A 14,553-nucleotide genomic window follows, 5' to 3' on the forward strand; every position below is an offset into this window, starting at 1 on the left:
TATACAAATCTGGAGTTTTTAGGCTGCAATTTAACTTTGGAATGTATCAGCATATACATAATTATTAAAGCCTTAATAATGAATAGAGTCACCCTGGGGAAAGTTCTATACTTTCTAATAGTTCTGTACTTTTTTAAAGTTCTTTCTATAAGAGAATGGATGTAAGCCCAGAGCCAATCCTTCAGCAATTCTCACAAATTTAGAGGACCAGGTGAAGAAGGGACTGTTTGCTGGAGTGGTAGGAGAAAGATTAGGAAAAAGATATATCACAAAAATCAGGGGGAAAGTGTCTTAAGAAGGAAAGAGTTTTTTCCGTAAGGTTTCTTTGAGATCTTTCTTTGGAGCCTTGGGTTATTTATCTTGGGATACCACCCAAAGTTGGATACCAGTGACTTAGGAACAAAAGAGCCAGTGAAGGTGACTGAGAATTGGCCAAAACAAAAAGTGAAACCAAAATAAAGGCTACCGAAGAGAATGTGGTGTCTCAGAAAAGCCTAGGGAAGAGAGTGCTTTGGGGAGAGAATAATGAATTGTTGAATACTTTGTATAGGTAAATTAAGGTGAGTACAGAAATGTTTCCATTATATTTGGCAATTTGGAGATCATTAATGACCTCGACAAGAGTAGTTTCATTGTGTGATGGAAGTAGAAAGAAGAGTGGAATGGGTGGACAAGTAAGTGAAGGAAGTGATGAAATGGAGGTACTGTGTGTTTAAAACTCTTGGAAAAGTTTGGGTATGAGGCAGAACAGAAGAATAGTTGCAGGGGGATGTAGAGTCAGGGAAGTCTTTTTAAGACGTGAAGTTCCCTGGTTGGGGAACTAAGATCCCACATACCGCAGCTAAGTTCGCACAGCGCAACTACTGAGCCCATGCTCTCTAGAGCCCACGCACAGCAACTAGAGAGCCTGCGTGCCGCAACTAGAGAGCCCACACGCCGCAACTAGAGAGCCCGTGTGCTGCAACTAGAGAAGACTGTGTGCCACAACGAAGAGCCCACGCACTGCAACGAAGACCCAGCACAGCTAAAATAAATAAACTAATAATTAAAGAAAAGATGAGAAATAGTCGAGTATGGTTGTATGTTATGGGAATGCTCCATAGCATAGAGAGAGATTCCTAAGAAGGCAAGAAGGAGTGGAATCCAAAGCATATATGGAGAGAATGGCCTGTTAGGGAGTAGTGACACTTCATCTGGTAACAGGCAAGAGGATAGATGCAAATACAGGTAAGTGTGTAGGATATGATATTATGAAAATGGGGAACTCCCTTCTTTTCTCTTAATAAATTTTGAAGTAGGGTTATCAGCTAAAGGTTGCATGGAGGAGTGGGTTTCCTGGACAGTGATCTTTTGGTCTTATTGTTTGGTTTCATAATTCCTCTAGGACGAAGAGCCCTTCAACCCAGACTACGTGGAGGTGGATAGGATATTGGATGAGTCTCACAGCATTGACAAGGACAATGGGGAGGTGAGTTGGGGCGTGGAGGAACATGAAAGGCCTCTTAAAGATTTCTTCCTGTCTGCTTGCCCATCCTTTATTTTTCAGATATGGCTGAAAAATTTCTTGGACTGAAAAGGTACTTTTGAATTTTTCTGAGAGATACTTAGAATGATACTGGGAAGGTAAAGGAGTACAGAGAGAGGGTAAAAGGAAAGATTCTCAAATATCTGGGAGCTATATTTACAAGGACTCATAAACCTTGGCCTCATTTTCTGACAGATTTTATATGGGAGACCCTTGACCTTCAGTTGGGGGTTGAGAGGTGGGGATGGAGAAAGGGATACTTTACGAATCTCCAAATTTGTGAATATAAAAATACTTGCATAGACTCATAGCTTTCTTCATGTTGTTGAGGATTATTTATTTCCTGTACTTGGCATTAGTTAAATGCATTTTCATTTGTCACTAAAACAGATACACTGCATTTGAATCGGTACCTTTAAACAGATGTGAGGTCCTATTCCCACAGGTTCAGATTCAGTACATCTAGGGTGGGATCCAGAGATCTGTATTTTTAAGTTGGTTCTCCAAGGGTTTCTCATGCATAGTTTGATTTGGTAACCACAGCACTAAGGCTTTCTTAGATTGGGTAGCAGATTTTACATATGCTAAAACACTAGGTGATATGTTTTCATTAATCACTTTTTTTCATTTTCCAAATAAGAGTTATATAGATCTAAGCCACCAGTGAATTCAGCATTGCTCTCTTATTTAAATTTACTTAGGCCATGAACCACCATTTTGTTAGAACTCTTCTCACTTCAAGTCATAGTTGTTGGTTTAACTTTGCAGGGCCACATTTCATCAAGTTATTATCACTTCAAACAGTCACTGCTTACAGAGTGGGTAGTAGGGCCTTAACAGCAGAGCCTTGTTAAGACATCAGTGCTGGATGGTGGGCTGGGCTCACTCACAAGCTAAATGACTTGCTCCCATATATCATCCGTACAGGACCTAAGAGTCAAAGTCTTCCCTCTGTAAAATTCCCAGTTTATTTTATAAGCCTTCAGCATTTCTCAGATAGAACCTTAGATGTCCAAGGCCCGTTACAATTCAGTGTCTTTAAATCCTAACAAGAATGCCTCAGAAAACATATCTTCTGCTTTTGGGGTTAGGGGTGGGAGTTATTGCTTATTGTTCATTTGTGGGAGGTGAGAGTGGAATGGGCCAGTTATTAGTCAGGACAGGTTAGCTACTGTTAAATTATTCTCATTGCTTTCAGGATCTCAGCCTTCCCAGCCTTGAAAATCTTATGCCCTCTATCACTATACTTACACCGTCATCTTCCAAAAGTAATTGGACTTTGATTAGGCTCCTCTGGAATGTATTGGGACCAGTATGACAGATAAAAGTGTTTTAGTACCCTGGTACTGTAATTTATGTTCCCAGTATTGGATAAAAACGTTCTGTTTGCCCATTTCCCCCTCCGCTCCAAAATGAGTTTGTCATCCTTATTACATTACCCAATAGTGGAAATAAATATTAAAGTCCTTGGAAGAGTAAGGGTGCTGGAAATATGTGACGTGGACAAATGTCTTTATGTAGAAAGTGACCTGAGTCACTACAGTAAAGAAAAAGGTCAAAGAGAAATTACATTAATTCTAGGTATTCCTTGATCTATATCTCTATTGAGACACATATCTTCATACTTCTTGCTGGCTGTTTTAAGGGGTATTCTATGAGTTGATAATTAGAGATTTCCTGGTGATTACACTAGGCCCAGTCTAATTCTTCTCGATTCATATAAGCCAAATATGCAACTGCAGTCCGGTCAGTGATCAGTCATCTTGGGTAGTGAGAATAGGAGCCATATTACCCCTGGTCACTGCCCCGTCCCTTGCACTAGAATGCCTGCATAGAGCATAGCACCGTAGTTGGAGCTTCAGCATTTCCCCTTCCTCTTCACTCTTACCTCTCTTCAGGGAAACCTCTTGCAGTTATCTCCTAGCTTCCTGGGGCTCGCAAGAAGATCTCTTTACCACCATATGGCTGCTCTTTGAAACAGCATCTGCGCTGAGAGCTCCAGGAGCTCAGAAGCCCAGTGATTTCAGTCCTGCTCTGCTCCTATGGATTTAACCTGTTCTTCGCTTCTACAGTAGCCTGGCTTCTACTGTATCAAATTTGGTGCCAGGAGGATAGTATGGAACAGGGATACCATATCTTTTAATTCAATAATTAACAATAGTTAATTCAGTTCAACAATTCAATTTCAATCTAATTCAACACAATATAGGATTTTTGTTTGTTGAATCTGCTTGGTTGATGGGCCTAATGTTTCAGTGCTTAGTGTTCTAGATGGTGCTGGGTAGAAATTTCACTTTCAGATTCTGATAAATTATCTGGAAACAGGATCAGAGCCATAAATAGTACAGTGCATCAGCAGGTGAGCCTCTGGCTGGTGTTCTCAGCCTGACTTTTTTGGCACCTTTTTAGATATTGACACCTTGTGATCTGATTCTTTAGTCAAATTCTTATCTTTCAATCACGGCAGAGAACACAGAATGGTTTCATTAAGGCTTTGGCTTTTTCTCTCTTAGCCTGTAATTTACTACTTGGTAAAGTGGTGCTCTCTGCCCTATGAGGATAGTACCTGGGAGCTAAAAGAGGATGTCGACGAGGGCAAGATTCGAGAATTTAAACGGATCCAGTCAAGGCACCCAGAACTCAAAAGGGTGGTAAGTACATCTGCATTTAGAATGTAAAGTCCATATAGGCAATGATTTAATTTTCTTCGTATGGAGTTTATGTGGTTGTTTTAGCTTTTTATTATGGAAATTTTCAAACATATATGAAAGTTGAAGAAGTAGTATAATGTACCCATCACCCAACTTTAACAAATGAACACATAGCCAATCTTGTTTCACATATTTCTCTACCTACTCATTTCCCCATTTCCCAGATTATTTTAAAATAAATCTCAGATTCCTTCATTTTATGTGTAACATTTCAGTGTTTATGTCTAAAAGGTAAATAGTACCATTGTTACACTTGAAAAAATTTAACCATCCCTAAATATCATCAAGTAAGCAATCACTGTATTTATTTCCCTGATTATCTTCTAACTTTTGTTAAATTGTTTGAATTAAATTCTAAGTAAGGTCCATATATTGCTATTATATTAACTAATGTTAATATAGCTCATATATATCTTTCTTAATTATAGTTTCCCCTTGATCTCCTCTCCCTCTTTTGCAATTTTCTCTTGAAGAAACCAGGTGTCTAGGGTTTTCCATAGTCAGTTTGCCGGTTACATTCCCCTTGGTACCTTTTCTGTCCCTTATATTTCACATGAATAGTTAGATGTAGAGCAGTCATGTCTGTTAGAACTTTTTATAGCTGTTCTGTCCAATACAGTAGCCACTAGCCACATTTCAAATGCTCAGTAGTCATATGTGGCTAAAGGCAGATATAAAACATTTTCTATCATTGTAGACAGTTCCATTAGATATCACTGTTCTAGAGGCTGCATCAGGTTGGGGAGGGAGACCACTAAATCCACTTTATAGATGGTTCTGTTAGGTTGTCTTTTGTGATATTATCAGCCATTTTTGTTCATTGCTGAGATCCATTCTTTAAGGAGTTTTAAATGGTGATTCTATCATTTCTTCATTTATTAGACAGAATCTTCTGTAAAAAGAAATACGTTTCACCTACCATTTGGTTACCCTAAGGTACAGATGGTATAGGAATGGAGGATAAATGCTTTATTCATTTACCTTGTCCTTTATTTCCCAGTTTCAAAATAATGAAGTACTTCCTTAGCACCCTCCAAAAGTGATCAGTGGGTTTTTTCTCTTTCCTTCTTCCTCTTTTTTTTTAAAAGTGTCATTATGGACTCATGAGTTTGAATATATTTAACATGTCTATATTTAACATGTTAATGTTTTTGAATTGACTTCAACTATTAGAACTACTTAGTAAGTTTACCTAATTTTGTTAGTGTCTCCACGCCATTTATTCAAATTTCCTATTTTTTAGAATCGTCCACAAGCAAGTGCCTGGAAGAAGTTGGAGTTGTCACATGAGTATAAAAACAGAAACCAATTAAGGGAATATCAGTTGGAAGGGGTCAATTGGCTGCTCTTTAATTGGTATAACAGGTAAAGAAAAGAGTAGGACCATAACATATAGGCTTAGTCTGAGATTATTTATTTTCTGTTGAAACAGTTTCTTTTTAAGTACTTTTTAAAGAGATGGTCTCTTTTGACTTGCTTTTCTTTTTCCGTGATGAATCTGCAGGCAGAACTGCATCCTGGCTGATGAGATGGGATTGGGCAAAACCATTCAGTCCATTGCCTTCTTACAGGAGGTATATAATGTGGGCATCCATGGCCCCTTCCTGGTCATTGCCCCACTGTCCACAATTACTAACTGGGAGAGAGAATTCAACACTTGGACGGAGATGAACACTATTGTGTACCATGGCAGTCTGGCCAGCCGGCAGATGATTCAGCAGTATGAAATGTACTGCAAAGATTCACGGGTGAGTTGTACGTAATACAGATACTATGGTTTAGAGAGTAGGCCAAGGTGCCTGGTATTTTAGAGGCTTTTATATGAATCAAAGACTTTTATTGAGACTCTCTGTGATTTAAGGCAAAATTTTTGTCTAGATTGTGCAGGACATTTTTTTGACTTTGCTCTTTTTATCCAATGGACATTTTGATCCAGTGGAAATTCTGACTTTATTTATGAATACATATATTTGAAATAGAGTTTTATCAGCATTGATGTTTTCATCAAGAAAGAATTTTCCAGAATGAAATTCATTTTTAGCTACTTTATTAATTCCTTGATCCATATGGTGGTGAACGTAAGCCATGTCCTTTCTTTTTTTTTTTAAAAAGTCTACTGAAATTTTCATCAAGATCAGTGCTTTTTGCTATATAAGTTTGCAAGTAAAAATTTGAACCATTCATCTTTTCTTAACATTGAATTTTATGAGACTCTTTTTCCTACCGTTAGTTTCCTGTGGTTTTTATTTCTACCAAACCAAAGTTATTCAAGTCGTATTTTCTTGCTCTTAATTTTGCTGAGATAATTGGATTCTTCTGTCCATCTTTAGATAGTAACCAATATTAGCACGTGCTACATTAGCTATTTCACTCTTAGTTTTATCTTGTATGTTTCAGCAGCACTCAACATTTGTGGATTTTAGTGTTTACCAACAGAAGATGTAGGGCTGAAATACATGAGGTAGGCATGCAGCAGAGTCAAAAATGTCCAGCTTCATTCAGTGAGGTCTGTCATTTTCCCAGGAAGCTGAGTGTGCTGAGGAGGCAGCGTATCTTAGATTCAGTGATTTGGCACTGTTTGTCAGGAAGATGAACAGTGGCAGAGGTGGGTGGTGGTGCAGTTGGTATTTCCTATTAAGCCTGCCTGAATATAAAAAATGGATGTGTGATTCGGAAGAGCATCTCCTTTAGGTACATTTTAGGCCTTTTCTGACTTTATTGCCTTCATGCTTAGGGGCGCCTCATCCCGGGTGCATACAAGTTTGATGCCCTGATCACCACTTTTGAGATGATTTTGTCAGACTGTCCCGAGCTTCGTGAGATTGAATGGCGTTGTGTCATCATTGATGAAGCCCATCGACTAAAGAACCGTAATTGCAAGCTGCTTGATAGTCTCAAGCACATGGACCTGGTGAGTTCCTCTCACTGACTTGTGGGCAGAAACACCTGGAATTAAAGAAATCCTAATTCCCTGTGGAATTAATATAACCTTAATTTAGCAGAGAAGAAAAGAATCAGAGTCTTGGTATTGGGTGGTGGGTACGGCCTGTGGGAATGGTAACCTGAAAGTCATAAAATTCATATAAATTTTAGAGTTGGTAGGTGATTGTAGGTTAATGGTTCTCAACTGGGTGGAGAGGTTGGGTATTACATTAGTTACCTATTGCTGCATAACAAAATATCCAGAAACTTAGTGGCTTAAAACAACTATGTTTCTCATGATTCTCTAGCTCAGCAACTTGGGCTGGGCTTGGTGAGCCCATTCTTTTGGTGGTCTTGCCTGGAGTCAGTAATGCAGCCGTAGCTGACAATTGGTGCTGGTTGTTGGCTGGGTCATCTTCCACATGGCCTGTCACCCACTGTGGGCCAGATTTTGCTTCTGTACATGGTAGAGTCAGGGCAGTGTTCCAAGAGGGTAAAGGTGGAAGCTGCAAGACCTTTGAGGCATAGGCTCTGAAACTCACATGATATCACTTCTGCTACATTCTCTTTGTCAGAGCAAGTTACAAGGCAAGCCCATGTTCAAGGGGTGAACCTTGATAGGAGGAACTACCGAAAATTAATGGCCATATTTAATCCAGCACAGGTACATTCTTCAGAGGGGGACATGTTAGGATGTCTGTGGGGAGTTGAGTGTGGAGAGGCATATTTAATTGGAAAAAACGTATTCTGAATATTTCTTTATTGGCTTATAATATTTAAGATAAATTAATATGTTAAATAATATCAAGGGTTTTCTTGAATATTTCGCTTATCAAAAGAGGGAGCAAGTAAAAGAAAAGTTAAGAGAGTAATCTGGTCCATTCCCATAATTTTACAGTTAAAGAAATGAAAGGTAAAGTTATATACTTGATAGAAAACCCCAGAAGTCCTTCTGAGTTTTATCATTCTTCTGTGTTCTCCATTTCTAGGAGCACAAAGTGCTACTCACAGGAACACCACTGCAAAATACTGTGGAGGAACTGTTTAGCCTGCTTCATTTCTTGGAACCGTCACAGTTTCCGTCAGAATCAGAGTTCCTCAAGGACTTTGGGGATCTCAAGACAGAGGAACAGGTAGGAAGTCTGTCTAATGCGGTACTAACCCAGGACAAAAAAAGGTAAAGTTTGTACTAGGCAGATATCTACTGTCATAGATATCACGGGCTGTTCTGAACTCCTTGTATGTACCCTTGTGCCTACATCATTTGTGGCATTGTCCAAAATCTACTTTTCTCAGATACTGGAAAACTCTCATTGTATTTCTCCATGTTTCCACCTAATGTGAGAATGTTTGTCCTCATGTTAGTGATTTCTTTTTTCTCTGTATTGGGCACAGGTTCAAAAGCTACAGGCCATTCTCAAGCCAATGATGCTGAGAAGACTCAAAGAGGATGTTGAAAAAAACCTGGCACCTAAGCAGGAAACCATTATTGAAGTAGAGCTGACCAACATTCAGAAGAAATACTATCGGGCTATTTTGGAGAAGAATTTCTCCTTTCTTTCCAAAGGGGCAGGTCATACTAACATGCCTAATCTACTCAATACAATGATGGAGTTGCGCAAATGCTGCAACCACCCATATCTCATCAATGGTGAGGGAATTCCTGGAAAATACCTACATTTCTGTGGTAACCTTGTTTACTTTCTAAGTGATATTCCTCAAGAACAATGGATGCGTTGACTGATCCATCCTAATTTGGAAATAGAGGAGATTTCTCCTTTTAAAACAATTCTCATGTGGAACTTCTTCCTATAGTTCTTTCTACCCCTTTGATCCTGCATGATCTCCCAAGTTAAAAAGGATTTGCTGTTTAGAATTTCATGAATAAGAACTCAAGTCATTCTGTTCTGTCTTCACTGGTACTCCATTTTGCTGTTTGTGGTTTGGATGCCAGTAGGGTGGTAATAGTGCTTTGCATGTACTGTTCTGGTCCTTGTCCACATACTTACATATATTTTACCCAGTTCTTAAGCCTGACTTACATGGAGTATTTTGTATGAATAAAATTGAGCATGATTTAGGATTTTGGGGGTGCTGAAATTCTGTGTGTGAGAAATACTGATATCAAGTCAGATTACTGTTTTTTCTTTGCTTCCTTGTCTCAGTTAAATAAACTGCAGCCTTAGTATGTTTCTTTGGATCTCACCATCAGGTTTGGTTTTTCTTTTGGCAGGTGCAGAAGAAAAAATCCTAACAGAATTTCGAGAAGCTTGCCATATCATACCTCATGACTTCCACTTGCAGGCAATGGTTCGTTCAGCTGGCAAATTGGTTCTTATTGACAAGTTACTTCCGAAACTTAAAGCTGGTGGCCATAAGGTTCTGATCTTCTCCCAGATGGTACGCTGCCTAGATATCCTAGAGGATTATCTAATCCAGAGGAGGTAAGAAAAGAGTCATTCTTCTCCTTGTGTTTACTATATACTCATAAAGCTGCAAAGAGTAGGAGGGGCCTGGGTTTAATTAAAGTTGACCAGGACTGGGATAAGAGACGTGTTTAAGACTCTCACTGTCCACTTTCTGATAAAGTTTTTGGTGAACTAGAGATATAGAGGTACTGATATTCATCCCAGTCTGCTTTTTTGTTCTCTTTTTCTGCTTAGCCGATTAAACTTTCCTTCCTGTGATTCCCATACAGGTACTTGTATGAGCGTATCGATGGGCGAGTTAGAGGCAACCTTCGGCAGGCTGCTATTGACCGCTTCAGCAAGCCTGACTCAGACCGCTTTGTCTTTTTGCTATGCACCCGGGCTGGTGGACTTGGAATTAATCTCACAGCTGCTGATACTTGCATCATCTTTGATTCAGATTGGAATCCACAAAATGACCTGCAGGTAAAGGAAATCATTGTCTTAGGGACTAATCACCTAACCTGGGAGGTTTTGCAACAGGATCAGGATCTCTTAGAAAGTCTTGTCTTTTAGAGAGTATAGAATTGTTAGGTTAGTTAGGTTAGCATACTTGTTCTGTAAAGGGCCAGATAGTAAATATTTTAGGCATTGTAAATCAGACAGCCTCTGTTGTAACTACTCACCTCTGCTCTTGTACCACAAAAGCAGCTATAGACGATATGTAAATAAATTGGTAGAGCTGTGTTTCAGCAAAAACTTTATTTACAGAAACAGGTGACTAGGATTTGCTGACCCCTGGTCTAGATGATGGGGCAATAATTTCATCTTGAAGTTGACTTTTGATTTTGAGTTGATCTCATGGCTGCTTTATAGATGGAAATTGGTATTTTGACTCCTCCCCCCACCCCCTCTAATGTTATGTTTTTTGTTTTTTAAAATTAATTAATTTGTTTTATTTATTTGGCTGCATCAGGTCTTAGTTGCGGCACACGGGATCTTAGTTGCGGCATGCGGGATCTTTGTTGAGGCGTGTGGGCTTCTCTCTAGTTGTGGCGCACGGGCTCCAGAGCGCATGGGCTTAGTTGCACTGTGGCATGTGGGATCTTAGTTCCCCAACCAGGGGTCGGACCCGCGTCCCCTGCATTGCAAGGGGGATTCTTAACCACTGGACCACCAGGGAAGTCCCTCTAATGTTATGTTATCTTTGCCCTTCCTTCCACCAGGCCCAAGCACGGTGTCATCGAATTGGGCAGAGCAAAGCTGTGAAGGTGTACCGTCTCATCACTCGTAATTCTTATGAGAGAGAGATGTTTGATAAGGCTAGCCTCAAGTTGGGATTGGATAAAGCTGTGCTTCAGTCCATGAGTGGTCGGGATGGCAACATTACTGGAGTGAGTCTTCTTAATATCTAGCTATACTTGTAACAGGTCATAGTGATGGAGGGAGACAAAAGCTATTTTTGCATAGGAACCTGACCTCTCATTTGGGTTCTCAATTATTGTTTCTTAAAATATAATAAAATGTCATGATACGGTTAGATAATATTCTCATGTAGTTTTTTCACCTTTCTATTGGATTTTGTAGATCCAGCAGTTCTCCAAGAAGGAGATTGAAGATCTCTTACGGAAAGGAGCATATGCAGCCATAATGGAGGAAGATGATGAGGGCTCCAAGTTTTGTGAAGAGGACATTGACCAGATCTTGTTAAGACGAACCACTACCATCACCATTGAATCTGAAGGAAAGGGTTCTACGTTTGCCAAGGTATGTTCTGTCGGTGCCAGCGGCTGAAGAAGCAGAGAGAGACAGGACTCTCTAGAATTGAATGTATTTTTTAAATGTAGTTTTTAAATATACTGGTTTCCCATTGCTCAAAAAAGTGGTATAGTCAACTTTACTGTTTCTTTGTTCCTCACTAGGCAAGCTTTGTGGCTTCTGAAAATAGGACTGATATTTCTCTGGATGACCCCAACTTTTGGCAAAAGTGGGCCAAAAAGGCTGACCTGGACATGGATCTACTCAATAGCAAGGTGAGCTTCCTTCTCCTTTAGGGAGGAAGTATTGCAGAAAACACGTTACTTTCTGGAGTCTTTATAGCTGCTCTCATTCTTCAGTGCTGACCTTGGCTTATAATGGTATATACAAGGGCCATTATAAAAACTTTCTACACAGGAGGCCCCAGAAAACTACATAGATAACTACCACTTAATTTTGCTTCCTGAGTACCCGTAGATTATTTTGCATGTCCAAAAAAGAACCTCTCTTTGAGTATCTACAAATGTTACATCCAAGGCTATTTCAATCTGATTGTCTTTAATTCCTTTCCCATGATCATATCGTGAAGAGAGTTACTTCTCCTTTTGTTCTCTGCATAGAATAACTTGGTGATTGACACACCTAGAGTACGGAAACAGACCCGCCACTTCAGCACTCTGAAAGATGATGACCTAGTGGAATTCTCTGACTTGGAAAGTGAAGATGATGAGCGGCCACGCTCTCGCCGGCATGACCGTCATCATACCTATGGGCGCACTGACTGCTTTCGGGTGGAAAAGCATCTCCTGGTATATGGGTAAGAACCCACCTTGCCATCAGAGGTAGTGCTTCTCCATCCTGATAGACACCTAGTTTGCTTTTCAAATTGGAAGCTATGGTCAAAGAGGGGATAATGGGAAAAACTTTATTCTGTTACCATGTTTTTCCAAGATCTTTTTGTCTCCCACCTTTTGGGAAATGCGATTCTGAGGGACTGGGGAGTATCACTGAATTAGAGTCCCCAGGAAAATATCAATATAATTTCTTTTTTTGGTTTTTTTTTTTTAGCTGGGGACGGTGGCGAGATATTCTGTCTCATGGACGCTTCAAGCGACGGATGACTGAAAGAGATGTGGAAACAATTTGCCGGGCCATCCTTGTGTACTGTCTTTTACACTATCGTGGGGACGAAAATATCAAAGGCTTCATCTGGGACTTGATTAGCCCTGCTGAAAATGGCAAGACAAAAGAATTGCAGAATCATTCAGGTGATTATCAAGTCTTTGCTTTTCATCTTTTTATAGGTTACCTAATCCTCTTCAGGTCCAAGGGTTTTTCTCAATCCAAGTCTTCGATGTATCCCCTTTCCCAGGTCTGTCTATCCCTGTGCCCCGTGGACGCAAGGGGAAAAAAGTAAAGTCACAAAGCACTTTTGATATCCATAAGGCAGATTGGATCCGGAAATATAACCCTGATACTCTGTTCCAAGATGAGAGTTACAAGAAGCACTTGAAACATCAGTGTAACAAGTAAGGATGGAATTTAACATACTAAAGCATTTTCCACCTCAAGCTTTCTACACTACTATTGAGCCAGTTCTTTCTCTGTCCCTTCTAGGGTCCTGTTGCGGGTACGAATGCTGTACTATCTGAGACAGGAGGTTATTGGCGACCAGGCAGAGAAGGTGTTAGGCGGTGCTATTGCCAGGTAAAGTTATGCTATGTTTTTCTTTATGCCGTGCCTTATTCCAGAAAAGATTGGTGTACTTATTTCATTCTAAACTATCTTTGGGATACCTGATAATTAAGATCTGTATATCAGGTCTTCAGTCCTGTACAGTTGGCCTTTTGTATCCGTGGGTTTTGCATCCTTTTGATCCACGGTTAGTTGGATCCATGGATATGAAGGGCCAACTGTATTCATTGTACGACACCATTTTATATAAGGGGCTTGAACATCCATGGATTTTGGTATCTGGGGGGACCCCTGGAACCAATCCTCTGTGGATACTGAGGGACAGCTGTTCTTGATACCAGTGGAAGGAAATAGGCAGATGTATGACCATTTAAATTAACAGATAAAAGAAGATACCTGTAATAATCTTCCCAAGGATTGTCTGCTTTAATTTCCTGCATTGCTGTGCTGACTCTGCCTCTTATACCTTTAGTGAGATTGACATATGGTTCCCAGTAGTGGATCAGCTGGAGGTTCCAACAACATGGTGGGACAGTGAGGCTGATAAGTCCCTGCTCATTGGAGTCTTTAAGCATGGTAGGTATCTGCTCTTAGTCTGTTCTTTTCCCATTGTAGATTTATGTCCACAGATGGGATATTTAGCAAAATGCTCATGACCAATAATTATGTTTGAATGGGAAACTAGTCCTTAAATATCCAGAGCCATTAGTTCCTATGAATAAATGTTTAAGAACCACCAGATGGATAGTTAAATCCCAAGGTAGGGAGTCTCCCATTTGTTCTCTAATCACTGTTACCAATCTGTATGTAGTGGTATCTAAGTTAAGCTTCCACAATCCGGGGAAATAATGCATGTCCACTCTTGTTAATAATAACCATGTTTAATTTGTATGACTTTCCTGTGGCTTGCTGAAAGTGTTCTTCTTGTGTAACATCTTATTTGTCTAAATATTCAGTGGTCACTCTCACGTAGATGTGAACAACCATGCTTGAGTGAAACAAAAATAGAGTATAAAAAGGGAGAAAACTCCCTTTTCAGTCTTGCCTAATAACAAATTCCAGGCATTAAAAGCAGTAAGTGCTAACTTCCAGCCTAGTGACTTAGTGAATTGGAATATCATTTCTTTTTTAATATACTTTCACGTTTACTTCTATAAAATAAAAGTAGTGGCACTTAATTCACATTTTTGACATGTGTAATTGGATAGGAAAAACTGTGAGCATTTGTAGTCTTAGATTTACTTGTAAGACACAGAGGCTTTAGAAGAGTCCAAACATCCTGAAGTGTGTTCATCATTCATCAAACATTCAGAGTGCCTGTTTGTTTGCAGGTGCAGATCTCTTATCCTTTATTTGAATATGTGTGACCTAGTTCTAAATCATTTAAACTTTTAAAATTTCCTCACTTATGTATTGATACTAAGAATGATGATAAAATATTACCCATTAAATGGTTAAGTAAATCTATCACCATTCTCTGTAAACACCGATTAAATTCCTGTTTTCAGTAACTAGTGATAAAACTCTTTGTGAC

At 39.6% G+C, this 14,553-nt stretch overlaps 1 protein-coding gene across 8 annotated transcripts in view; it reads left to right on the plus strand.

Moving 5' to 3' along the window:
* CHD8 (chromodomain helicase DNA binding protein 8) overlaps nucleotides 1-14,553 on the plus strand; it is a 56,982-nt gene that overhangs the window by 32,556 nt on the left and 9,873 nt on the right. For 7 of the 8 annotated variants that reach the window (XM_082384909.1, XM_082384913.1, XM_082384908.1 and 4 more), the window contains 17 exons: nucleotides 1,385-1,468; nucleotides 4,039-4,176; nucleotides 5,480-5,601; nucleotides 5,741-5,984; nucleotides 6,971-7,147; nucleotides 8,148-8,291; nucleotides 8,554-8,809; nucleotides 9,392-9,602; nucleotides 9,857-10,052; nucleotides 10,793-10,960; nucleotides 11,154-11,333; nucleotides 11,489-11,599; nucleotides 11,945-12,141; nucleotides 12,393-12,592; nucleotides 12,673-12,853; nucleotides 12,942-13,031; nucleotides 13,492-13,595. In XM_082384909.1, coding sequence (XP_082241035.1) covers nucleotides 1,385-1,468; nucleotides 4,039-4,176; nucleotides 5,480-5,601; nucleotides 5,741-5,984; nucleotides 6,971-7,147; nucleotides 8,148-8,291; nucleotides 8,554-8,809; nucleotides 9,392-9,602; nucleotides 9,857-10,052; nucleotides 10,793-10,960; nucleotides 11,154-11,333; nucleotides 11,489-11,599; nucleotides 11,945-12,141; nucleotides 12,393-12,592; nucleotides 12,673-12,853; nucleotides 12,942-13,031; nucleotides 13,492-13,595 — 2,803 coding nt within the window. The remainder of the gene's footprint in view (nucleotides 1-1,384; nucleotides 1,469-4,038; nucleotides 4,177-5,479; nucleotides 5,602-5,740; nucleotides 5,985-6,970; nucleotides 7,148-8,147; nucleotides 8,292-8,553; nucleotides 8,810-9,391; nucleotides 9,603-9,856; nucleotides 10,053-10,792; nucleotides 10,961-11,153; nucleotides 11,334-11,488; nucleotides 11,600-11,944; nucleotides 12,142-12,392; nucleotides 12,593-12,672; nucleotides 12,854-12,941; nucleotides 13,032-13,491; nucleotides 13,596-14,553) is intronic. The other variant, XM_082384910.1, reaches the window with a different exon arrangement.

The sequence above is a fragment of the Balaenoptera borealis genome (genome assembly GCF_965194805.1).
Source record: "Balaenoptera borealis genome assembly, chromosome: 3".
NCBI lineage: Eukaryota > Metazoa > Chordata > Mammalia > Artiodactyla > Balaenopteridae > Balaenoptera > Balaenoptera borealis.